Here is a 25,104-nt window from a genome sequence, read left to right on the forward strand (position 1 = left end):
ACATCCAGGGGGTACTCACAAACTTCTGAGTAGTTCCTTACAGCCCTCATTTGACTCCTGATGGGCAAGACCTCCCATCCCTTTCTCCCTGATGGTATTCTCCAAATGAATCCTTTACCTTTCCTATCAGTGTGGAGGTATGGGGTGGGCTAAAGCTGAAAAGGTTTCACAGTTTTTTTGATGGATCCTCATAGTTGGTCCAGCACTTCACTTCAGGATGAGAAAATATTGCCTTTGGGACCTCTGCTAAAATGGAGACAGAGGGGGTCCCGTTTTAATATCCTCAAATGATTAAAGTGGGCTTCAGGTATTTTATTTCTTTCTTTTGAGTGTTTCCTTTAAACCTGTATTTTATCCCCATTATTTCCTTTGACCTGGACAATCTGGGGTCCCAGAGAGAGTTCATGAGGACCACCAGTATTGGTGGTGGTTTGCTGGAGCCCTTCCCACAGACTCTGGGCAGCGAGGGAAGGCTCCACAGATGGCGGGTGTGCCCACACCGGCTCCCATCCAGTCCCGCCTGCTGGGGAGCAGGGCTCTTGTCTGGCAGGACTTGGGAAGCTACCCAGAAGCATTCCTTCTGCCCACTGGAGCACAGCATAATGGCGTTGGAAGACGAATGCTTCAGTAAGCAGTAAACGCTGATTTCTGGCTACGTTAATTTTTCATTTTACAGTCTTTGTAGCCATTCGAGGTGATAAGATTAAGCTGTAAAACCAGATTATCATTCTCCTTTTAACAACTGAATATAAAAGCAGCACTGTTCTCCCTAAGTGCTACACTAGCTTTCCACCTTTCTTGATTTGTTATCTATCCAGAAGACAACAGCAGATTTTAAAGCATAAGAGAAGTGTTAAAACTAAACGGAACTGGCGAGAGAGCTTATGAATAATTAAATCCATCTAGACATCCTCGTAAGAGATCATTCGCTTGGCCTTGGAATCCGTACGCTAGTGAGTAACAAAGAATACAGTTGCTGTACGAGCTCCCAGGAAGTTTCAGCTCTTCACAGGAAGGATGCTCAGTGAGAAGGGAAAAGCAGAAAACTTCCCACACAAATTCTTTGTTCAAAACAATTTAGTTTTATCCCATAGTTTCAACATGTCAGTAACACAATCTGTTATGTTGCAATTGAATTTTGGAAAGTTCTCAATAAATGTTAAGTCTTAGTCATTATTTCCTGAAGTTTTACTAAATTAGTAACATTGCAGGCTAATGACTCAATTTTGTTCTTATATCATTGTTCATAGGCTTAACACACATGGATCGTGCCCTGTTATATAACATTTAACGTAGGAACATTCACAAGGGACAGTTATGGTTCTAATTCTATATCATTGTTGCTTACTACTTTAAAATGGGAAAGTGGGAGGCTTCATATGATTTCTGTAATTAATTTTAAAACAGCATTTTATAAAATGCCGTTTGGATAAAGATTTTGTTTATATTGGGAAGGGGGGGAAAATCCTAAATGTCTTTTACTCAGAGAGATTTTCATTTTCCGGTTTTATCATTAGGCTACACACAGTCGCAGTTACTCAGCCAACCCTGAGAGTCTCTTGCAAGGCTGCCCCACCAGAATATTCCAGTTAAAGGACATGAGATCTAGTGGAGAGTGTTGTTGTTAGAGCTTTGCTAGATCATAACCTCTTCCACATATACCTCACCCCCCTCCACACACACAGGCTCACTCCATCACCAGTTGCTAACAAAACTGGGATCTAACTGCTGCTTTCCGGCTTGGCCTTCATCAGCTTGGTCCAACCCCCCCTCATGTCTCACTGGGACTGGATTGGTGTCAGGTGCCTCCTACATAAAGCAGCTAGAAGAATCCTGTATTTCTTGCTCCTTAAAATCCCTCAGAAGCTGCTCACCGGGAAGAAAATCCCAGCTCAGAGACCTTGCCTGATCTAGCCCTGCCCCCTGCCACCTCATCTCTTAGCCCCTTGGGCTCTCCGTGTTCTCACTCACACTGCCCTCCACCCAAGCACTTCCCTACCTCAGGGCCTTTGCACGTGTTGTTCCTCTGCCTGGAATGCTCTTCCTCCAGATTCTGAACTCACTGGCTCCTCCTTTTCCCTCGGGGTTAATAAAGCTATCTCCCCCTCGGAGAAGCCTTTCTAGCCTCCAATCTAGGACCCTCCTCCTTCCCCGAGTTGTTTCAGTCTCCCTCTTTATTCCCTCATCAGATGTCTCCCAATCAGTAATTATCCTATTTGTCTCGTTGGATGCCTGCTCTGTGACACCAGGGACAGGGCATTCTTTGTTCATTGCTGAATCCCCAGTATGGAGAACAGTGCAAGTCGTATGGGCTCAGTAAATAGTTGTTACGCAGAGGGAAGGAGGGAGGGAGTGAATACGTGTAGCTGCTATGTGTCTGGATGGATTTTTCCTATGTAAAATTATTGTTGATCCTGCAGGGCTGTGTATCTTGCCATGTCTTAATTATTTAAAATTGCAGTCATATTTTCTCATCAATTTACTATAGTTGCAGTTGATCTGCAAAAGCTGTATTTCTAGTCCCAAACCTAAGAGCCTATGACCCTCACTTTCACCTTCTTCTTGCAGAGGATCTATGGGCTCTAACCCTAACCCTAACTTAATAATATATATGGGGCTGAAATTCAGCCACTCATGCTGTAGTTTGAATGTGATCTTTTCAGAAAATAGCATCATCATCATTATCACTGTTACTCTTTTCAAACTGTAGTAATAATGTCTACAGTAATGATTCCCCTACTAGAGTAAGGATGAACTTGATTTTTAAAATCTAGTGGTTTTAAAGTATAAGTTCATTTTTAAGAACTTAGCCGACGTGGTCAACTGAGAATCACACGCACTATGAATTGACAGTCAGCTTTCTCTCCACTGCTTTGTTGCGTACTCTAGAGTGTTTGCTGTGATGAATCTGAAATCGTTCACTTCCCCCAAAAATAATTTGGGTGGGGAGAGCTGATCTTTGACTTTCACTTATTTGGGCTGGCATATATTTTTTTTAACCTCTCTCTTCCTGGTCTCTCCAAATAACACAGAGTACGTTTCCTGATGGGGGGACGTCACGGAGAATTTAAGTTCCTGCCTCCCTCTGGCTATGCCCCTTGTTACGAAGCCTTACTTCCAAAAGAAAAGATGAGATTGGAGCCTGTCAAAGAGTATAAACGTGATGCTGAAGGTGTTCGAGATCTGCTGGGTACCACCCAGTTCCTCTCCCAAGCTTCTTTCATTCCGTGCCCCATAGATACCAGTCAGGTAAGTCTGAGCTGCCAACAGAAGGCAGCCCATGGAGATGATGCAATAGGGTTAAATCCTCCTTGCTGCATTGTCTTTGAAACATTCTTATCATACATTCTACTGAATTGTCGTGATGCGTGAACAGCCATTATTCTTCACGTTTCCACCATATGCGGCAGTTGAGCTCTTGAAGGATTTTGCAACCAATGAACACGGTTAAGCACTTGCTACATGCAAGGCACTGTACTAGGTTCTGTGAGGCATAGGCAGACGTGTGACAGTATTCTCTGGGAATGCACAACCAAGCTGAAGGGATAAGAAGCAAATGTGTTATTTTTTTTCAAGTCCAAATGTAATACGCAGAATGATCGTGTACACAAATAAATGCTAGAGACGTCCTTTACGCTAGAATGTTTCTAAAAGTCTGTGTAGAGAGAATGGCGTTCAGTCAGGACTTTTAATAAACTTAAATGGGGAGGGGCGTCCAGGGGTGAAGTAACAGGAATGGGAGGAATAAGAGCCTGGAAGTAGAAACACAAAATAGGGACAGGTGGCAATGAATATTCTCCTGTGGCTGGATGCTTGGAGGAGGAGCAGGTAGGAGAAGCGTGGGAGGTAAAACTGAAAGCAACAGGGGAGAGCATGGAGCCCTCAGAAGGTGCTGGTAAATGGACATTTTCTTTTTTTTTTTTTTTTTTTAAGTCTTTATTGGAGTATAATTGCTTTACAACGTTGTGTTAGTTTCTGGTGTATAACAAAGTGAATCAGCGATACATATAGACATATCCCCATATCCCCTCCCTCTTGCGTCTCCCTCCCACCCTCCCTATCCACCCCTCTAGCTGGTCCCAAAGCACCGAGCTGACCTCCCTGTGCTATGCGGCTGCTTCCCACTAGCTATCTATTGTACATTTGGTAGTATGTATAAGTCCATGCCACTCTCTCACTTTGAAATGGACATTTTCTTTACCTTCCCAGGGTCTCTGTTTTGAGAGACACACGTTCACACAGTTATGATGAGCATACAACAGCTTTCCAGTGCCTCTGCCACGCCAGTGCTATTCACATCACTATTCTACATGTTAGAGAAAATAAATGTAAAGGCACCTTGTCTCTGAGGCACTTGGGGTAATAATTTGTAGGAGTATGGCTCTTTTAACCTGTAGATGGTCTCTACAGTATATTTTCCCATAGTATCTCTATGACCCTATTACATTCAGCTCTGTGTGCGCGGTCATGCGTCTGCTTCTTACCTCCTGTAGCTAATGATTGTGAATTCTCATTGTCTAGAAATCACAGTGTCTCTCTGCCTGCTTCACAGAGCCTAGTACAACACCAGGAATGTAGCTGGAGTTGAGAATGTTGTTAGGAAACGAGGTAGGAGTTGTGAGCCAGAGGTAATCCTAGGAATCGGATCATCTGCTTGCTGTGTATTTTAGATAAGAAGTTTGAGGGCCAAAGAACTAAACTAGCTTCTCTGTGGACACAAGGTGGTTAGTGCCCAACCAGGGAGAGGTTGTACTCATGGACATGATTCCTACTTCTCTGTGCTGCCCTCCTTACCAAGTTATCAGAGACGTAGGTATTACTCAGAAAAGACTTCCTGGAGGAAGCAAGCCTCAAAGAGAGTTCAAAAGAATGAGGGGAAGTTTTGATGAGGGAGGAAAGAAGGACTGGACCAGAGTGTGAAGAGTTACTAAACATACAGAATAGAAGATTTGAAAATCAAAGAGTGGAGATAAATCAACAAGCCAGATGAACTTTGATGTCTAGACCCAAAGCTGAATATGTATAGACCCTGGAATGAGGGAAATGTTGCTGCTGGGAATCAAATAATAAGGAAGTTCTCATTGGAAAGGTGCAATTTATTATTTTGAATGAGACTTTGTAATTTTTTAGAATCTATATCCGTCTGTGAAATTATTGTCTAAAGAGAAGTTAAATACGAGATACACAGTCAACTCCATCCTGCTTGGGGCACATTAACCAGTTTGCAGATAAAATGTTGTTGATTAGATCCCTGTCCTTCAGTGCTACCTGTGTCCAGTGCCTGAAGCACCCCCAGGCCCTTGCTGAGCGCTGCGGGGGAGGAGCCCAGCTCCTAGCAGCCTTCCCTGGGGACGTCAGTCTCAGGCCCCAGACACCCAGGAGGCAGTTACCAAGCCAATATTACTCTATCCCAGCTAGTCACCAGTTGAGGTCACTGAAATTATGATGTAGGATTGTTTGTGGAGGCTTCTTTCCACATTTCCCCCTTTTGCTGAAGCAAGTGGTTCCTTCACATGGAAATCCCCCTTCAGGCTGTGATTAATTTAAACAGATTAAAGTAGTTAACCAATAAAATTCAAATACAGTTGTCATTTGTTTACTAATAAGTTTCCCCACTTTGCTCCTTATCAAAACATTGTGCCACTTAACTTTGACTTTTCAGTAATAAGTTGGGTTTTTTTAAAAGAGTGTCTTTAGTTGAAAGGCCAATAGTGGTTATGACACATAGTTGAAATATTTTATTGCTACTTTTCTCTGTGGTCTCCTTATACATCACTGACTTAATATACTTTTTCTACAAAAAAAAAATATATACATTTTTTCCATGAGCTCCTCTCCTTGAAAATAATTGGGATTTTTGCAAGTAGTGGAAACATTTATAATCATTATAATAGAGCTAGAATTGTAGGAGCCAGGGAGGTGATACAGAAGGGAAACAGGTCAAGTGTGCAGGCCCTCCTAAAGCAGGGGGCCATTTCTTAGCCCCAGCTGACTAGTTGCCAGGCAAAAGTGTGGGGCCAATGTTAGCAATCTTTTGACTGGTCAAGGGAAATTAGAAATCTGGATTTTTATATGAAATCTCCTATTTCTTAGGAGCTATCAACTAATAAATGAAAATGGCAATAATTAATTGTTTATTGTTATAATTGTAGTAGTAGTAAATTAAAGAAAGAGGGGGAAAAAAGAGAAATTTGAGTCCCCAGTTTGTGACCTTTGTGGAGAGACATGAGCAAGGTACCAGGAAAACACAGAGAAACTTTTCCTGAAGGTACCTGGGGAAGACCTCCAAAAGGTAGTGAGGCATTTGAGCTAACTCCGGAAGGATAAATACTGAGGGAGTTTGTATTAAGACCAGAGCTGGACAGCAGTTAAAGGGGTAAAGACAGAGTTTTGCTTAGAAGTTATTGCAGTAGGGGAAAAGGAACTCCACTATAGAGCTGGGGTCAGTTCTGAATACAACACAAACAATTGGGGATTTACAGCCAAGGAGCAGGTTTGGGGTGGAGGTGCGGTGGGCGTGTCAGTGGTGGAAAATTCCTAAGAGGAACATCAGGGGTTGGGATGGATTCTTGCTTAAATGGATCTAACAGGGGGGAGGATGGGGGATGAATAAGTTTGATCAGACATGGAGGGTGATCACATATCAAGGGTGTAGATTGTCACGAAAGTAATTTAGCAAGATTCTAGCTAAAACTGGGATCTTGAGGACAAGGCCCAAGGATCGAGCCTTGTCAGAAATGGCTCAGAAGCACCCATCTAGAGCTTGGTCCAAGGAGAAAGTCTTTGTCATTTGCCATGTGGCATGGGGGTGGCGGGTATACATATTATGTGTGTCATGGGGAGTACTAATAAGAATTAAGGTTACGTGTGCAAGGGCACAGAACTGAGCAACAGTGGCCTTTGGGGAGAATTTCAGGGGCTTTGAAAGGATGTGTTTGGGAGGACCGTGACGAGAGGACTGAGGAATGGCACTATATGCTCGGTTAATACATCTAGGCTGTGCCTTGGGAGTGTCAAGGGGCACTTGGAGGTACTCAGGAGGAGGGTGTCTTGATGTGGCTGTGTTGTCGTGGGCTCATCACTCTGGCCACAGTGTGAAGAATAGATCGGCGGGGAGCTGGGGAGACCAGCTGTAAAGCTCTTGAAATGGTCCGGGTAGAAAACAACGAGGTTGAGTGACGTAGAGGAGGGGAACCTTCAGAAAGATGATTAGGAAATAAACATGTTGGATTTTGTGACTGATTAGGTGTTGTTGGTGGGGGATGTAATGCCAAGAGAAAAGACTCTAAGATGACTTTATGGTGGGGTCATTCAACGAAAAGAGAAAATACAAATAAGACAAGCAAAAGGTTTTGAAGGAAAAATAATGCATTCAGCTTTGAATAACATGCTCAGTTCACTTTGGTGGGAAAATCCTGCAGGTAGTTGGAACAGTAGGTCTGAACTTCAGGAGAGACCATGGCTGGAGGCTGGATGGTCAGGAGTGACCATCTACAAGTGGATGAGATCTCCCAAGGAGAGAGTTTAGAGGAAGGGGAGATGTGGTCCAGGGGAAGCCAGGAGAAGAAGGAATCTCTAGAAGTAGCCCCTCCTGGGTGATGTGTAGAGAATTCAGCTGGGGCACACGATCTGTCTAGATTTTATGACAGATTTCAGTACGGTTGATTCTTGCAGTTCTCACTTCTCACTTATTCCTTTTCCTTTTAGGTTGTTTTACCACCTCACCTAGAGAAGATCCGAGACAGGCTGGCTGAAAACATCCACGAGCTTTGGGGAATGAATAAAATAGAGCTTGGCTGGACTTTTGGCAAGGTATGTCTTTGAGTGGCCGGGCCAGGGTGGAGGGTGGTTGGGTTGCCTTGTTACCTGGAAGCGTTCTTCAAAGACTCAAATGAGAAACAAACCTCACAAGCCCAAACCCACTGGTTCTTACTGACTCCCATCCAGCTCTCACTGAGTACAGCAGCCTTGCTTGGGAGTTTGTTGAACTGCAGTCAGGAGTGCTGGGGAGACCAGCTCTGCACAGACAGACCCTGAAGCCTGTCTCCTTCTTACTCCCAGATGCTGGTCTTTTTCTTCAGGGAATATCGAATGTGGTCAACCCTTAGCTCCTCCTTCAGAGCCTCACATCTCCCTTTCTCTTCAGAAAAAGCTGTTCTCTCTGCATGGCTAGTGAAAAGAGGCTGATTCATTGTTGTGAATCAGAATTTGTTTAGTGTGGCTTTCAGATGCATCACTAAGATTAATGGACACGCAGAGGAGGTTAAGGAATCTCTTTCACTAGAAAACATTTTTCAAAGGGGATGTAAATTGACTTTGTTCTGTGACTTGTATAAGGTCATGTCTGAAGGCAGAAGGACCTGTGATTCTGAAGCTCCCTACGACCCTGACACTCTCAGATTATGCACATTCCAGCTTAGTTACTGAAAGTGTACCTGCACTCTAGCACTTATATATTGATATAGCTCCCAGAAATATCCTCCTTATATATGACCACCTCTTTGCTGTATGCTCTTTTAACACCACAAACCTCTCCTTTGAGAACGAATTACAATTGCAATTGTAAATTTATTTCTATGATGATTGTATTACTACTGCATCAGACTGTATCCTTCATGGCGCTGGGGCTACCCCAGCTCACCATTGAACTCCTAAGGTCTAGCTCACTGCCCACCACATAGTAGACATTCAACAAATGTTTGTGGAATGAATGAATGAATTAGTTAATGTCTGGATCTACACCGTCCAGTACAATAGCTATGGGCCACATGTGGCTACTGAGCACTTAAAATGTGACTAGTCTGAGTTGAGATGTGCTGTAAGTGTAAAATGCACATTGGATTTTCAAGACTTTCTATGAAAAACTAATATAAAGTAGCTCAGAGATAATTTCTTATATTAATTACTTGTTAAAATGGTAAGGTTCCAGGTGTATTGGGTTAAGTAAAGTACATTATTAAAATTCATTTCACCTGGTTTTTTCATTTGTTTGTTTTGTTTTGTTTTTGCTTTTTGTTTTCTTGCTTTTCTCATATGGCTACTAGGAAATTTGAAATTACAAATGTGGTTGACATTGGTGGCTGACTTTGTGCTTCTATTGGACAGTGCTGGCCCAGATTCTGTAGTCCTTTATGTTCTGAAGAATGCTACCCTGCAGTGGCACTATGGTTCCCTGAGTTTGGGACAGGGAGGGGCATGGCTACCACGCATAAAATGGCTTCTCTAGGAAAGTATGTTCTGAATGCAGACACTTGACTAGAAGCAGTCCACAGAACACAAGCCACAAAACACAAGCCTGGGGACAGCGTGTATCATTTATTAGAGAGAAGATCGTCTATTTGCCTGTCAGCAAATATCTTTCTTTGTCTTGCCTGATATAAATTACCTGGGCCATGTTTCAAAGTGTGTCTTTTCTGTTTCCCAAGGCAGTGCCAGCTGTCAAAACTTAAATTATATTCTTTCTTACGTTGTCACCTAGGTACGGGATGACAACAAAAGACAACACCCCTGCCTTGTCGAGTTTTCAAAGCTGCCTGAAACTGAGAAGAATTATAACCTACAAATGTCAACTGAAACCTTAAAGTGAGTGTTTAACTGAATTGAATTTGGACTAAACAGTGAGTGGATGATTTAATGCCTTATAACTAAACTACAAACCTGTTGTCTCTCGAAAACATGATGCATTCTGACAGATTAGCCAGGCTGGGGATTATTCATGCCACGAAAGGATTCAGCATAGTGAATAACATATCTACTATTGTTATTTAGCATATATGGTTCTTTAGAGACCATTTGCTATTTGCCAGGGACAGGGAAAAGGTAGGCAGAAAAAAAAGAAGAGAAACTTAGAATCAAAGGACCAAGTGCCTCTTCTAGTTCGTGTATAATCAGGAAAGAAGATAAGATATATTGTAGGTTCTAGGTCATACTGAAATTGGACAACTTAACCTCTCTAAGTCTCCATTTTCTCATCTACAAAATGAGGTAGGTTAGTAATAGTTCTTATCTCTATATAATTGTTGTAATGGTTCAATGAGATGATAAATATTTTTTTTAAAAGATAAGGCATTTCTAAAAATGAATGGGGAAACATGGTTTAATTCACAAGAATTCAATTTAAAAGTAACTTTTAGCTTCTCTGTGATCCCACCTGTGGTTTAAACCCTGATTCAGATCTTCATTTTATATCTCCCTTCTCGAATTCCCTTTGTGCTTGTTACCTGTGCTTCTCTGCATTGTGTTTCTCTGTCTGATAGTTGGTGCAGAACTTTTTAACACTGTGGTTTTGCTGGCACAGTGATGCTCTTTCAGGTTGCTTTGTCTCATAGGGTCCCCGTATGTGATGTCTTCCATCATACCGACCCTTCTTGAGGATGTGGCTTTGGTACCTCATGGTGTCCAACACAGCTCAAGGCACTTCATACAGGGAGCACGTGGGAAATACTTGCTGACCTCTGGGTTCTCCCAGAGGGGCTATTAACTAACTTTTTGTTGCATTCTTGCTACCGTCTAAGTCACAGGTTGGCAAACTAAGGTCCACAGGCCAATCTAACCAGCCACTTATTTTGGTAAAAAAGTTTATTGTAACAAAGCCAAGCTCATCAGTTTGTGTACTTTCTATGGCTGTTTTTGCTCTGCAATGGCAGAGGTGAGTAGTTGTAGCAGAGACATAAGGACCACAAAGCCTGAAACGTTTCCTCTCTCGCCCTTTACAGAAAAAGTTTGGCAACCTCTGGTCTAAGTGAATGAATATTGTCTGTTTTTATCACTTCAGACACAGGTTAGGGTTCTCACTGTCCTCCATCTTGCAGTTGACCCTTGTTTCCTCTCTCCGTTACGTCACAGAACCCTCCTGGCCCTGGGGTGCCACATCGCTCATGTTAACCCGGCTGCTGAGGAGGATCTCAGGAAGGTCAAGTTGCCCAAAAAGTAGGTGATCATTTAATGGTCAGAGCCTTTAATGCTTCAGTCTGAATTTTTAAACTGGGAGGACAGGAGGCCCATGCACAGAGGCAGGTGATGGCCCCAGATACTTCTAGCACCAGCCCAGGATGTCTCCACCAGGTACCTAGACTGCCCTGAAACCCCCAGACGGAAGCCGGCTTAAGTAGAGTATTTTCAGTGCTTCTGCCTGGACCTATACTACTGTCTACTATGGTTAGTTTTGAGCCAGATGTGGCACTCAGATGGATGCGCTGTGTTGATCTATAAGAATAGCAGTTGGCACGGGAGCTTGAAGATGGTCGGTAGCCACAGCAAAGATTCAGTCCTCTGTCACTGGGCCAACCTTGCAAGTCCCTCGTGAAAATGTGTGTCACTGCCAAGATTTAATTTGGCCCCTAGATCTGCACGTGTCCTCTCCCTCTCGTCCACGCATTCACCGAGCCATATGTTCTCACGCATTCAGATGCGAGCCCACGGGCGTATCCCCTGGCTCACTTGCTCACCTGCACATGTGCCAGCCTTGGGTGCGCACGCATTCACACCCAGGTGTCGTAATGACTTATGAGCCAAGGCAGTGCCAGCTCTTAATCAAATGCTTATCTTCCCCTTCCTCCCTGTGAAACTCCCAAGCTGCCAAGCTCCACTCTCAGAGGCAGCTCCTGGTGCCAAGAGCAGCTCATCTGAGAGGCAGCAGCTGAGAGGTGGCTGGGGGCGGTGCTCAGCAAACAACACATGTTGACTCTGCCCAAAGTCAGGCATCCCTAGAAGGTGGATGAGGGGCAATATCATGCCTACAGTCGACCTTGTATCTCGCGCTGCTCACAGGTTCTTGGGTCGAGTAGCGCTGGTCTGCAGGTCATCACATTTAGGCTCTGGCCCTGCTCTGGGCAGTCCGTGGCCTTGGGGCCCTGGATGCCTCTGGACTCACATTCGCACATGACTGTGGTCAGTTGCTCTCCTGTGAGTCACTCCACACAGGGCCCTGCTCCTCTCCACTCACACGAGGCGTCTACCTGGACTCACACTGAGCGTTTCCCGTCTTCACGTTATCTATCAAATTATCTATCAAATTACAGACATTTGTGGCTCCTGGACTGGACAGCAAACCATGAAGATCATTCAAGCTCACAAACTCTCTAATGTTATGATTTTTTTAAACTTCTCAAAATGAAGGTTTAGTTTTCCAAGACTGAGTGATCATTCTTTGCTGATTTGTAAGAAACCATTTGGTTCAAGGTCCTGTCCATGCCCATGTGGTCATAAGCTTTTGTGCTTTTGAAGCGAGACCAAGGAGCTTCGGGTGATGTTACATTACACTGAATGTGCCCATCGTTTGTAGGGCAGAGTAGTTTTCTTAGGAATAAGGGTGGATTTGCACAGACCATCCACTTTCTCCAACAGTCACCTTAATCTGTGACATGCATTGGCAAAAAGGATGGTGGATGAGGGTCTTCTTCTAAAGACTTGAGATAGAGCTGAGTGTCCATTCTGCCAAAGATAGAATCTGTGACTGTAGCTTTATTTTCCTAGTGTTCTGACCCTGTGCTATTGGTCTAAAATCTGGAATGGGGGAGTCATACAGTTCTGTTCAAAATATATATTTTCCACTTACTTGTAGCTACATGATGTCCAATGGCTATAAGCCAGCCCCTTTGGATTTGTCTGATGTGAAGCTGTTACCTCCTCAAGAAATTTTAGTGGATAAGCTTGCAGAAAATGCACACAATGTTTGGGCAAAAGACAGAATAAGACAAGGATGGACCTATGGCATTCAACAGGTGAGAAGTGCTGGGTCAGGCCTGCTGGAGAAGCCAGGAGATGTGATCATGCATTAAAATGCCATTTTGATTTGGTGGGTATTAGATTGGAAGGTGGAGGTTGCCCTTGCACTCTGTTCTTCATGCCTCAGCACATTCATTATTAATAGAATCATGGGACTGGATGGAATTTGTAATGGTCACATTGATATTAACTCCAGACATAATTCCAGTTTTTCAGCAATGGATAGGCTTACCTTTCCTTTGTTGGTCTGGTTCACTTGTGATCATGTTGCCCTGTGTATATGGCCACTGGCCGCATCTTCTCTCATTCCCCGTCTTGTTGCTTGTCTCACGGAATGCTGAGCTTTCATGCACTCTCCAAGGCCAAGGTAAGGCTCGCATAAATCCATGTCACAGCTCAGCAGTATTTCTGGGATGGTCCCAAGTATCTACCACTGAAGGGGAAAAGGAGGGGAAGGTAGCCCAGGAGAGGGGCAGACTAGCCCACCAAGAAGCCTGTGCCCCCTTACTTCAGTCCACAGGGCCAAGATTCTTGGGCAGGGTTCTTAGTTTATCCAGAGGCAGCCTGAGAGCCCAGCAAGGAATTAAGTGGAGTTTAGAACCAGGGATTGGCCCAAACCATCTGGTACACCTCTCACTCTGAAATGCCCCCCTCATCTCAGTAAGTACCGGGCTCAGTATCAGGGAAGTTCAAGGATAGCTGTGTGCACACGTGTTCATTCATTCCTGAGCCTCCAAACCTGCACACGTCTGGAACCAAGAAGACCACAACTGCGGAAACTGTGGCAGGGAAGGGAGCTGGGGATTCAAGATAGCATGTTAGGTTATGGTGACTTGTCACTGCTGTTGTCATTATTGTCTTCTTAGTCCCCATTAAGGAACCGAGGAGGACTGTAATGCAAATATGTGCCTACTGCAATGAAATGGCCCCACTGTGGCTCTGCCACCTTTTCAGATGTTTCTCTGTGAGCAGGGATGTCTATTAAGAACTGTTGGGACTTCCCTGGTGGCTCAGTAGTTAAGAATCCGCCTGCCAATGCAGGCGAAACAGCTTCGAGCCCTGGTCTGGGAAGATCCCACATGCTGCAGAGCAACTAAGCCCGTGTGCCACAACTACCAAGCCTGCGCTCCAGAGCCTGCAAGCCACAGCTACTGAGCCCGCGTGCCACAACTACTGAAGCATGTGCCTAGAGCCCGTGCTGCGCAACAAGAGAAGCCACCGCAATGAGAAGCCCGCGCACCACAACGAAGAGTAGCCCCCACTCACCGCAACTAGAGAAAGCCCACGCACAGCAACGAAGACCCAATGCAGCCAAAAATAAATTAATTAAAAAAAAAAAAAAGAATCTGTTGTGAGGAGGCCATAACTGTTTGAATCATGGCCTGATCTTTCATAAGGGAATAGTTACGCAAACGCCCATCTGCCTTGCCTTGGGAATGGAGGTTTCTAACCAATTTCATGACACTTCATTTTATTCACAGGCTGGCACTATTGAAATGGGTTTTTTACTGCCAGTTTTGGATGTTAGTACAAATTTTCCATTTATACTCATTTAATCTTGAAGCGGTAAATATGTACATTGGTAAATATCAAGGCACTGGGAGAAGCGCTAGCAGACTCACCCGAGGAAACCAGGACCGTTGCTGGGAGTATGTGAGTGGGACAAGCTCTTTGTAAAGATGATAATGCATTTTCTCAGCATCTCTTTTCTCTGGCTTCACATAGGATTTAAAGAACAAAAGAAATCCCCGTCTGGTGCCATACGCATTATTGGATGAGCGTACCAAGAAGTCAAATAGGGATAGCCTTCGTGAAGCTGTTCGGACTTTTGTTGGTTATGGCTATAACATTGAGCCATCAGACCAAGAACTAGGTAATCAATGGAGATTGTTCCCTCTGGCCCCAGTTTACTAAACAGGTCTTCTTCTGGCGGAATGCTAACTTTCAACAGGTCTAACTTGCACTATTAGGAATGCTGGTGGTGCTAAAGAGTGCTGAACTCAGTGGTGTATTTTAGAAGTGGGGGGAGGGAGGAGGGGCCACGTTGATAATAAAGCAGTGTCCCATTGACAGATGTTTCTGTAACGAGCACGTCTATGACATAATCCCACAGGGAATAAGTTATCCTCCAGCATAGCTGAGCTTTTCAGGATATTTGGTCACAAAACCAAGTTACCTTTATTTCTCTTGTTTTCCAAACATGTGAATATCAGCTTACTTTGGGGCCAGGCAATGTCATCTCTAAATTGAATTCTAGCACTGATTAAAATCACCAGCTTATGATTATTTAACATGTCACCGCCATCTCATACCCCAGGGGATACCACAGGCTAGTGGGGCAGTAAAACCTGGTTAAGGGGATGGATTTGGAGGCAGACAGACCTGGGTTCAAATCTTTGCTCTCCTTGGTTTATGGGGTCTAAGACCTTGAACAGGTGAAGCTCCCTGAGCCTCAATGTCTTCATCGGTAAGAGGAAGACAGTAATACTGATTTCATAGGATTATTGTGAGAAAAAACTGAGATTTAGTTTCTACTGCAAAGCAATCACTCACTGAATGGTAGCTTATATTGTTATTATGATATGATGATGATAGTGATGATTATATTATGAACAGAGTGCTGTATTGGCTAGTAGGAGATCTGTCATCAGCCTTTGCTGTTGAAAGTCTTTTGAGGAATGCTCCCTAAATATTAAACCTATGTTCTCTCTCTCCCTCCTGCACCCTCTACTCCCTTTTCTTCTCGATAGCCGACCCAGCTGTGGAGAAAGTCAGCATAGACAAGATCCGCTTTTTCCGGGTAGAGCGCTCTTATGCAGTGAGATCTGGAAAGTGGTATTTTGAGTTTGAGGTAGTGACCGGAGGAGACATGCGTGTCGGCTGGGCCAGGCCAGGCTGTCGGCCTGACGTTGAGCTGGGGGCCGATGACCAAGCCTTTGTGTTTGAAGGCAGCAGGGTGAGTCTGGCTGGTGTCCGCATGTCCTCAGTCCCGGTTTTTCTGCTTCAAATATTTCCCCAGAAGTGAAAAGTGCTGAGTATCTGGATCTCTGGCTTCAAAAGGGAGGAGCCACCACGCTGGCTAATTGAGACCATAGAATGATCATCACTTAGTGTTTGTCCCTTCCCTCTTTCCTCTGGAGAAGGGGAGGGCTGCACACTCTCGTCCTTTCCATAGTCGCCTCCGTATCTGCCTTGCCTCTGAGCCCATGTTCCCCTCTGCAGGAGAGGCTCACAGAACACTGTGCAGCCAGTATGAGGGAAAATCCTACCACTCTGTCTTAGAGGGAGTTCGGCTTGTTTTCATAGCGGACTAGGTATTGGGAGACTCAGGCCACCTTTTCTGATGAGCCTTGTATATCTTGGTTTCATTCATCTGTAGATAGACCACTTCTCCCTGTGAGTTGTCCTTGGTAGAAAGGGAAGTGCCTTGTAGAAACCAGGTGCCACTGCCCATTAGGAGAAATTATTCATGGGGTCATTTCTCCAGTAGTACAGGGCCCTCTAGGCTAGGACCTCCATTTCTCTGAGCCCTCGCTCTTGTTTTCTAGGGCCAGCGCTGGCATCAAGGGAGTGGGTATTTTGGACGGACCTGGCAGCCAGGAGATGTGGTTGGGTGTATGATTAACCTGGATGATGCTTCAATGATCTTCACGCTGAATGGGGAGTTGCTGATCACCAACAAAGGCTCTGAGCTTGCCTTCGCTGACTACGAGATTGACGATGGTAAATCCACCAGCTTTCCCCCCTTCCACCTCTACGAGAGGAAAGGAAATCTAGGAAGCAGGGTGAGATCTACCTCCTCACTTAGGACACACTGACCTTTGCAGATTTGAAACCCTGGTGGTGAAGATGAGATCTTATACTATCATTTTTGAAGGATCAAGGCAAATAATATTATGTGATAGGTGACGTGTGCAGTGTAAACATAAGTCTGAACTTGCCGAGAGACTGACCAAGGGGCTCTCCTCTAATCCCCTGCCCTGTGCCTTGGCATGTTAAGGTACCTCCCGTTTCCCGGTATCACAAAGGAAATGCTAATTGCATGTGGACTAATATCCCTGGCAGGAGAGAAAAGTTGGTGAGTTAAAGAATTATCCTCATATTCTGAATTGAACTGTCAATCTGAATGTCTGTGCAATTGAACTTGATGCTTTGATGAGAATCACTGAAACACAGAAGTTTGACTTAGCTGTTCCCTTGAATGAAATAGAATGAAATAGAATTTATTTTGAAAGTCAAGCATGCTATGAAACCCAAGCACACTTGCACTTGTTAATGGCCGTGAATAGACTGCAGTCAGGGCAGTGCTTCCGGCTACACAGAGGAGCGATGGGCGCTTCTGATTTCCCATCTACAGAGCTACGTTTTGTACCGAGGCTGTTGGCACCAGGAGAAGGGAGTACTGGACTGTGAGTTAGCTGACTCGCTCCTAACAAACTGTGTGGCTCCCAGACAGGCTTGGCTTGACTTCTCTGGGCTTTGCCTCCTTCATCTGTACCAGAAAACAGGATGATAGACTGCATAAGTGCCAACATCCTTCTCAGTTGTAAAATTCTGTGGCAGTGACTTAATACCAGCGGTGATCACACCCCTGTGCTTGGTGCTTTGCCCCTCTCTGCTGCTTCAGTACAGACGAGAAGGAGGCAGGGAGGTCGAGAGGAAAAGAGGCTGCTCTGGGTCAGGAGGCCTGGTTTCCCGTCCTGCCTCTGCCCTTCCCACCTGTGACATCTCGGGTTGACTTTATTTAATGTCTTTTTACCTCGTTTCCCCCTCTGTAAATGATTAGGGTACCTGGTAGCTTTAAATTTCTGAGACTTTACAAAAAGAAACAGTCCTCCCTCCCCACCCTGAAAGTTAAAAAAGATAAAACTGCACAGGCAAGGGCAGCAGAAATACGTGAGTATGTCTTTTTAATGCATATAAAATATTATGTATTTACAATGTGTTTTAGCTTTACAAAACACTTTCACACTTTTGGCAGACATCTATTATCTGCAACATGCATATCCACCTGTACCTTAAAAGAGCTTTGAAGATTTTTCTAAGAGCCACATATTTGGGGTAATAGAAAAGTTGCAAGTCACCATATTTTCCTAGAAAGACAGGATGACTGAAGCCAGATGGGGTCATATTTTAATGCCTTGTAAAAAGGTTTAAAATCAGAGTTCTGAAAAATATGTTTTTGGAAACAACTGGGAAAGATGTTGCCAGCAGAAAGAATGGTTTATGCACCGGTTCAGAGGCAAAGAGGGGGAAATCATGTCGGTGGGCATGAGGGCAGTGGAGACGAGCATCCTCTGGCACTGCTCTTTGGAAACATATTTACCAAGTACCCATCACAGGCAGTGCTCTCTTCATGAGGCTGGTGGAAAATGAAGAATTAGAAGATTCAGATTCATCCCCAAGGAGCGTAGCTCCCTAGAGAAGGAAGAGTCCAAAGACCAGAGACCTTGTTATGGCTCCCCTGAGTGTGGATTTGGGGAGGTTATGAGACTTTGGCTCAACCTAAGGAGGAGACAAGACTCTTGTCTATGTGCAGAGTTCTAAGAATTCTGTAATTTCTAAAGCCTTGCTACTCAAAGTGTGGTCCAGTTGTTATAAATGCAGACTCTCAGACCCCATGCCTGTCCTACTGATTCAGAAACTGCATTCAGACAGGACACTCCGGTGGTTCCCACACTTTAAAGTATGAAAAGCAGTGGTCTAAAGTATACACAACTGTAAATAGTAGCAAAATTAAGGAGTTCCTTTTCTAGTTGGAAAAATAGATCAGATGAAAATGTGGAAAGGTAACTACCAGTGGGAAGCGGTGGGTTAAAAATGGCAAATGACCAATGCAGGATGAAAATTCTATAAGAATGAGATTGGAACTGAAGGTTAAATGATAAATATGAGCTGTCTACCTCTGAGGAGAAGGGTCTTCTTCTTAGGGGATGTGAGTCGAGTAATAGTGTGGAATCGGGAAACTGCAGGAAAGAGTGATGATACATTTTGGAAGACTTGTGTATGGAATTTACAGAAGATGAAGGTGGAAGGAACAAGAAGGTGCAGATTATAGCCTCAAACATCAAGACTTGGTCTTTTTATTCAAAAAAACTTTATTTGTTGTCTAATCTGGGCCCAGCATCCTTGGACTCCACTCTCTATGCCATGGGGAGATGTCCTAGGGTTTGCGCAGAAGAATACTATAAAGAAGAGGGAAGTTTTAGGAGAGCTCCGTTCTTAGAGATCAGCTGTGCTGTAATGAAAGAGATGCCTCATACACCTTTTGTGTACAGAGACATGATTTAACCTTCAGAATAACTGAGTCTATTATTAACACTCTGTTTTATAACAGAATTGTACTGTACTGTGTTAACACACTGTACTGTAGTATTGTATCGCACTCTAATCACACAGAGACAAGATAATTGGGAGGCTCTTTCAGTTCTGTGATGGCTCAGGAGTCAGAGGAAGGGCAGTTGAAAGGGAGTCTGCATGCTTTTCTTTGATGACAATAACCCGGAGGCCTAGAATCACCATATAGCATCTCTCTATGCTCTGCATAAAGTGGAAAGAGGCAGCAATTCTTGCCTTGAGCTGTTAGGAAAAGCATCTGTTGAAAATAAGACATTTTGTGCATTATAGCCCCATATCAAGCAAAATCCCCTATATGTTTTTGTTCTGGTCACCAGCACCCCAGCCTTGATGCAGGCCATTTACCCCAGAGGGAGTTGTGCTGTGTGAAGTTTTTAGTCCTTTGGGGGAAGGAATGTGGGCAGGCACTACAGTTGGTTTTTTACCTCTGGGTTATTTATAAGTTGTCATCTCCATCCTCTCCTGTATCATAGATGATCTACTGTTATCGGCCTCATTAGAATTTTCCTAATCATTGTTCCCTGGCCTGGACCATCACAGCTCACAGTGTTATCACCAAAAGGCATCTGGAAGCTCAGAAGCTTCCACGGTGAAACCTTTGCTATTAGTGTTCTCTTTTATCCCATTTAAAGGAAAGGAAGAGAAGGTTCTGCACATGGTGCCAGACCTCAGAACATGCTGTCTGGAAGAGGCTTCAGTGCTGGTGTCCTGTTCTGCCTGTACCAGGCACTGTCCTGGGGCACCTCCTGCCTCGCTCCGGCTTCAGCGTCTGCAGGGGCAGCCTCCCAGGCTCTTCCTGCCACTGGCCTATCAGGGTTTAACAGATTCCCCAGCTCTGCTGGCAGCTCTTCCGTAGGCAGCAGATGAAACTTCCTTGCGGGCAGTGTCGCCGCCATCTGCGCACAGACACACTGGTACCCAAGCTTCCCCTGTCATTCTCTCCCCGGATGGGTGCTATGGCAGGGGAACGTGGCCTCTTGTTTCCTGTGTTTTCTGCAAGGCTTGTGACCATCTCAGTGCTGTCCCCGAACACCATCTTTGTGAGGCTTAGAAAATTAAAATTAATGGGTAAAACATGAGCTGCTGGATTAAGACTCTCAGAAACAGCCCAGGGATGGTCTGGGCACTCATTTAACCACCTCTCCCCAAGATCTGAGTCCTTCCATTACTGGGAGTGATTTGCTCTCATGTCTTTCTTCAGCTTGAAATGGACTAAAAATGGATCCATGGTTGGGATTGTGTAGATAATTGGTTTCTTTCCAGGCTCCTGAATTATAAAAAGATGACCTCCTGGCTGACTGTCCTCCTAATCACAAAGCCGTATGAGGCCTTGTGATTCAAAGTTTATCGGAACCTGGGGTCCTCTGCAGGATTTAAATGCGTGTGTTCTTGACATACCTTTCCTAGAACAGGAATTCTATGCACATCTAGGTTCCAAGCAAGGCCGTCTGCAGATTTTCTCCTCAAACCTCTTCAATGATGTCAGCATAATTACTTCTACTAGGCCGCATGTAGGGACGGAGTACTGCTTTTCCCCTTTATTTTTCCGTTTTCTTACTTCTCCAGTCTCATTTGAAGCTAGGGATTAATTGAGTTGTGTGCAAATCCTTGTGTGTGCACGACATTGTTCACAGTAATGCCAGGTGGCCTTACCAAGTGGACCTGTCCATCCAGATCAACTCCAGGGAGCCGTGTGGCCACTTGAAGAAGGCAGCCCCTCTCCTCCAAGGGGCTGTAGGTGGTTATAGGTCTCCAGCTGCCTGATCTAGAGGCAAACTAATCAACTACACGACACTTAGGAAAATCATCTGAAAAGTGAAGGAAGAGTTCATCACAAAGCCAGTCACTGGAGATAAGAATTAGAAAGCAGTCATCCGGGGCTCAGTCCCCATTGCTTGCTCTGGACTGCTCTCGGGCAGCCTTGTTCACATGCTGGCTCCACATACTTACCAAGAGACAGAACTTGAGCAAGTTATCAGCTTGCTAGGCCTCGGTTTCCTCATCTGTAAAATGGGCACAATAATGAGCTAAATCTGTGCAGCGCTGAGCCCAGGGTCTGACACCTAGAAAGTACTTGATAAATATTAGCTGGTAGGGTTTATCATCATTGTTCCCCCCTTATCTGTCTATCAAGCAGAGTTATCAAGTTACATGAAGTTGTAACTCCTCAAGTAAAGAAGTTGTAGAAATGGAGCAGAGTCACTCCACCAGGTGGAGGGAGCTGATTAAATATATTCAGTGTTCAAGTATTCTTCCCCAGGAGAAAGTGCTGGTGCCTCATGAAGATGTAGCTTTGCTCTCGGTCCTTTCTGGAGTTTCTCTTTTCTGGCTCAAGCCTGGGATTTAGCTTCTCGTCTGCTGCTCTACAGAGCTGTCCCCGCTGTGCCCACTTAGTCCCGAGGAGGTCCCTGACACTCCCTCCTGTTGCTTTGACATCCCCAACTTTTGTTTCAGAGTCTGTCTTCAGTCAGTGTTCAGCTCTCCCCCCATAGAGATCCTTCTGCCTCAGAGGGACAACACTCTGCTCTGTAATGCGTACAGCTCTCTGCCCTAGGACATAACTGCTGTTTAAATCTGGGGCATTCATCGCCTGTAACCTTCACCCCCTCTCTTGCACACTGACTGTCAGCTGCTCTGTGAGTCAGAGGGTGTAGGATCTTTTCCCATTTTGTCACTTGCCCTTCTTACAACCTTGGTCAAGTCTGTTAGCTCCTCAAACCTTCAGATTTATCTTCAGCAAAGTACTGTCCCCTCTGCTGATGGCTTAGGAACAACGAGGAGCCCAAGTTCCTTAGAAAAAAGACCTCATGCAGATATGACCTTTCTTCCTTTCTGCATGCATCTTGCATTGTCAGGGGGTCTATAACTATGAAGTCATTGATATGATCTGGGTTATTCAGAAGTCCTCATTGTTTTTGAATCTGCTGCTTACTTATCCCATCATTCAAGTTATTGGAGAAGAAAGGGGAAGAGAGACTTTCTTTTTTTTATTGATTTTATTGAAGTGTAGTTGATTTACAATGTTGTGTTAATTTCTGCTGTACAGCAAAGCGATATATACATGCTTTTTCATATTCTTTCCCATTATGCTTTATCACAGGATATCAAATATAGTTCCCTGAATGTTTATCCATTCTGTATATAATGGTTTGCATCTGCTAATCCCAAACACCCAAATAGCCCTCCCCCACCCCTACCCCTTGGAAGCAACAAGTCTGTTCTCTATGTCTGTGAGTCTGTTTCTGTTTCCTAAATAAGTTCATTTATGTCATATTTTAGATTCCACATATAAGTGATATCATATGGTATTTGTCTTTCCCTGTCTGACTTCACTCCCTATGATAATCTCTAGGTCCATCCGTTTTGCTGCAAATGGCATTATTTCGCTCTTTTTTATGGCTGAGTAATATTCCATTGTATATACGTATCACATCTTCTTTATCCATTCATCTGTCGATGGACATTTAGGTTGCTTCCATGTGTTGGCTATTGTAAATAGTGCTGCTTTGAACATTGGGGTGCATGTATCCTTTTGAATTATGGTTTTCTCTGGATATATGCCCAGGCATGGAATTGCTGGATCATACAGTAGGTCTATTTTTAGTTTTTGGAGGGGCCTCCATACTGTTCTCCATAGTGGCTGCACCAACTTACATTCTCACCAGCAGTGTAGGAGGGTTGCCTTTTCTCCACATCCAAGAGAGATTTTCTTAAGATGTCCTATCTCTGCTCACATCATGGCTGGAATGCTTCAAAATCATGTCTCCAACATAAAACTACTATAGTGGTACTTTTCCAGGTTGAAAATCAAAGTACTATCTTGCAGGTGCGGATGTCTTACCACACAGCATTCACTCTTGTGCGTTCCATTTGTCGTGCCCACTTCTGTAAGCTGCTGGTGATCAAGAAGGTTTCTTTTCCTTCCTTCACATCTTCTCATAGCATAGAGCAGAGCCCGCTGGCCCAGTAGGGACCCAAAAGTTTTGCCAACAATCGGTCCTTATTCCATACTGGAATCAGATCTCCAAAGACTCCTCATTTATAAAAATCTCTGTCTCTAGAAGGGGATAGTTTCATCTATCCCAGTCTCGAATGCCATGCCAGAAACATAGCAGTGCTCAGGACGGTGCATGAATCTGTGCTTGTCTGATGGACCAGACCGTCTGCCTTACCGAGTGGTGGGACCACCGGTCCCCGGTGGTCCTGGGAGGAGGTTCTTTGTACAGACGTCACCGTCATTGCTAGGATTTCACTGGCGCTCTCTTAATCAGAAATAGTATTAAATAGTGTCCTAAATGAGTTCATAGTTTCTGAAAGCAATCAGCTCAGCTTGGGAGGGATTTATCTTTCACTTACGAGACTTATTTACATAGAAACTTGGTGCCTTAGATAATAGTACCTAAGCACTGGTTTTAGGAGGAGTGCATTTTGCCTTTGGTCTCTATGAGCGACTTACTGTTGAACATAAATTCTCTCAAAATAGACCTTTAAACGTCCCCTTAAATAAGCACCGCCATCCTAGGAGTGATACGGTTTTCCTTGTAGGGACTCCAAGCCCTGCTTTAGCCACCAGCCTCCGAGCCCTTCGTCCTTTTCTGAGCTCTCCTGGCAGCCTCAGCTGCCCTCCGGCTGCCTGCCGCACATCTTCCCAGATCTGGGATAATTAGTGCTTTCCCAGTTCCGCTGATTTGTTGGTCCACAATTATGATTCATAAATAGCCAACAAACAAGAACACCAAATAATCTGAACTTCTGCCTTGGGTCTGTTCTGCCTGGCAGTGTTATAATATTATGAGGATACAGAAGAGAGCTTGGAGAGGCAGTCACTGTAAGAGCGAACAGAGTTTTCTGTGTCTCCTGCTTGAAAATCTCGCTTTCCTGCTTAGGAGGGGGCTACAGCAGAAGGCTGGGAGGATGGGGTTTGTAAACTGTATTTTGTAAACAAGCAGAGTCATTGTGTTAGCATCCAAAACTTCTTAGGAGCGTACTCTCAAAATGACACGAACCATTAGACCTCTCATTTCACTGGAGAAGATGCTGAGACCTAGAAAAGTTGGGTGGTTTACACCAAGTCATTCTTTAGGCGTTGTTTTGTTTGGGGACAGTATTTAAAATTACCTAAGGGCCTAAGATATGGAAGCAAGCTAAGTGCCCATCAACAGATGGATGGATAAAGATGATGTGGTATGTGTCTATACACACACACACACACACACACACACACACACACACACACACACACTCATATACATACAATGGAATATTATTTAGCCATAAAAAAGAATGAGAATCTGCCATTTGCAACACCATGGGTGGATCCAGAGAGTATTATGCTTAGTGGAATAAGTCAGACAGAGAAAGACAAATACTCTATGTTATCACTTATATGTGAAATCTAAAAAATAAAGCAATTGAAGGAGTATAACAAAACAGAGACAGACTCACAGATATTGAGAACAAACTAGTGATAACCAATAGGGAGAAGGAAGTGGGGAGGGTCAAGTTAGGGGTATGGGATTAAGAGACACAAACTACTATGTATCAAAGAGATAAGCAACGAGGATATATTATTGTACAGCACAGGGAAATATAGCCATTGTTTTGTAATAACTTTAAATGGAGTACAGTCAATTAAAATATTGAATCACTATGTTGTACACTTGAAACTAATATATTGGAAATCAACCGTACCTCAAAATATATATATATATATATATCTCCAGAGATAAATAAAATAAAATAAAATTACCCAGGGCCTAAAATCAGTTTTAGCTAAGGCATGGATAAAGAATTTCACTTTTTCTCTTATTGGTTTTACTTTTCCAGCTGATATTTATTTATGTCTTAAGAAGAATTTTACCTAGATGATTGTTTTTTTTCAACAAATCATTTTGAACCAGACTCACTTTTCTTTCCCATATACCAAGGGCAGCCGTAAACTCCATGTGACTTCCTGTTGTTGAGTTTATGTGCCAGGAAGAAAGAAAAGGACGCTGTCCCGTCTTTCCGTCTTTCCTGCTG

At 44.1% G+C, this 25,104-nt stretch overlaps 1 protein-coding gene across 1 annotated transcript in view; it reads left to right on the forward strand.

The window, feature by feature from the left end:
- The window catches only part of RYR3 (ryanodine receptor 3), a 394,047-nt gene that overhangs the window by 153,423 nt on the left and 215,520 nt on the right, over positions 1-25,104 (forward strand). The window contains exons 22-29 of the mRNA XM_007462557.1: positions 3,033-3,249; positions 7,708-7,812; positions 9,479-9,582; positions 10,846-10,929; positions 12,563-12,722; positions 14,452-14,599; positions 15,477-15,682; positions 16,275-16,449. Coding sequence (XP_007462619.1) covers positions 3,033-3,249; positions 7,708-7,812; positions 9,479-9,582; positions 10,846-10,929; positions 12,563-12,722; positions 14,452-14,599; positions 15,477-15,682; positions 16,275-16,449 — 1,199 coding nt within the window. The remainder of the gene's footprint in view (positions 1-3,032; positions 3,250-7,707; positions 7,813-9,478; positions 9,583-10,845; positions 10,930-12,562; positions 12,723-14,451; positions 14,600-15,476; positions 15,683-16,274; positions 16,450-25,104) is intronic.

This window comes from Lipotes vexillifer, unplaced genomic scaffold (genome assembly GCF_000442215.2).
Source record: "Lipotes vexillifer unplaced genomic scaffold, Lipotes_vexillifer_v1.1 scaffold164, whole genome shotgun sequence".
In the NCBI taxonomy this organism is placed as follows: Eukaryota; Metazoa; Chordata; class Mammalia; order Artiodactyla; family Lipotidae; genus Lipotes; species Lipotes vexillifer.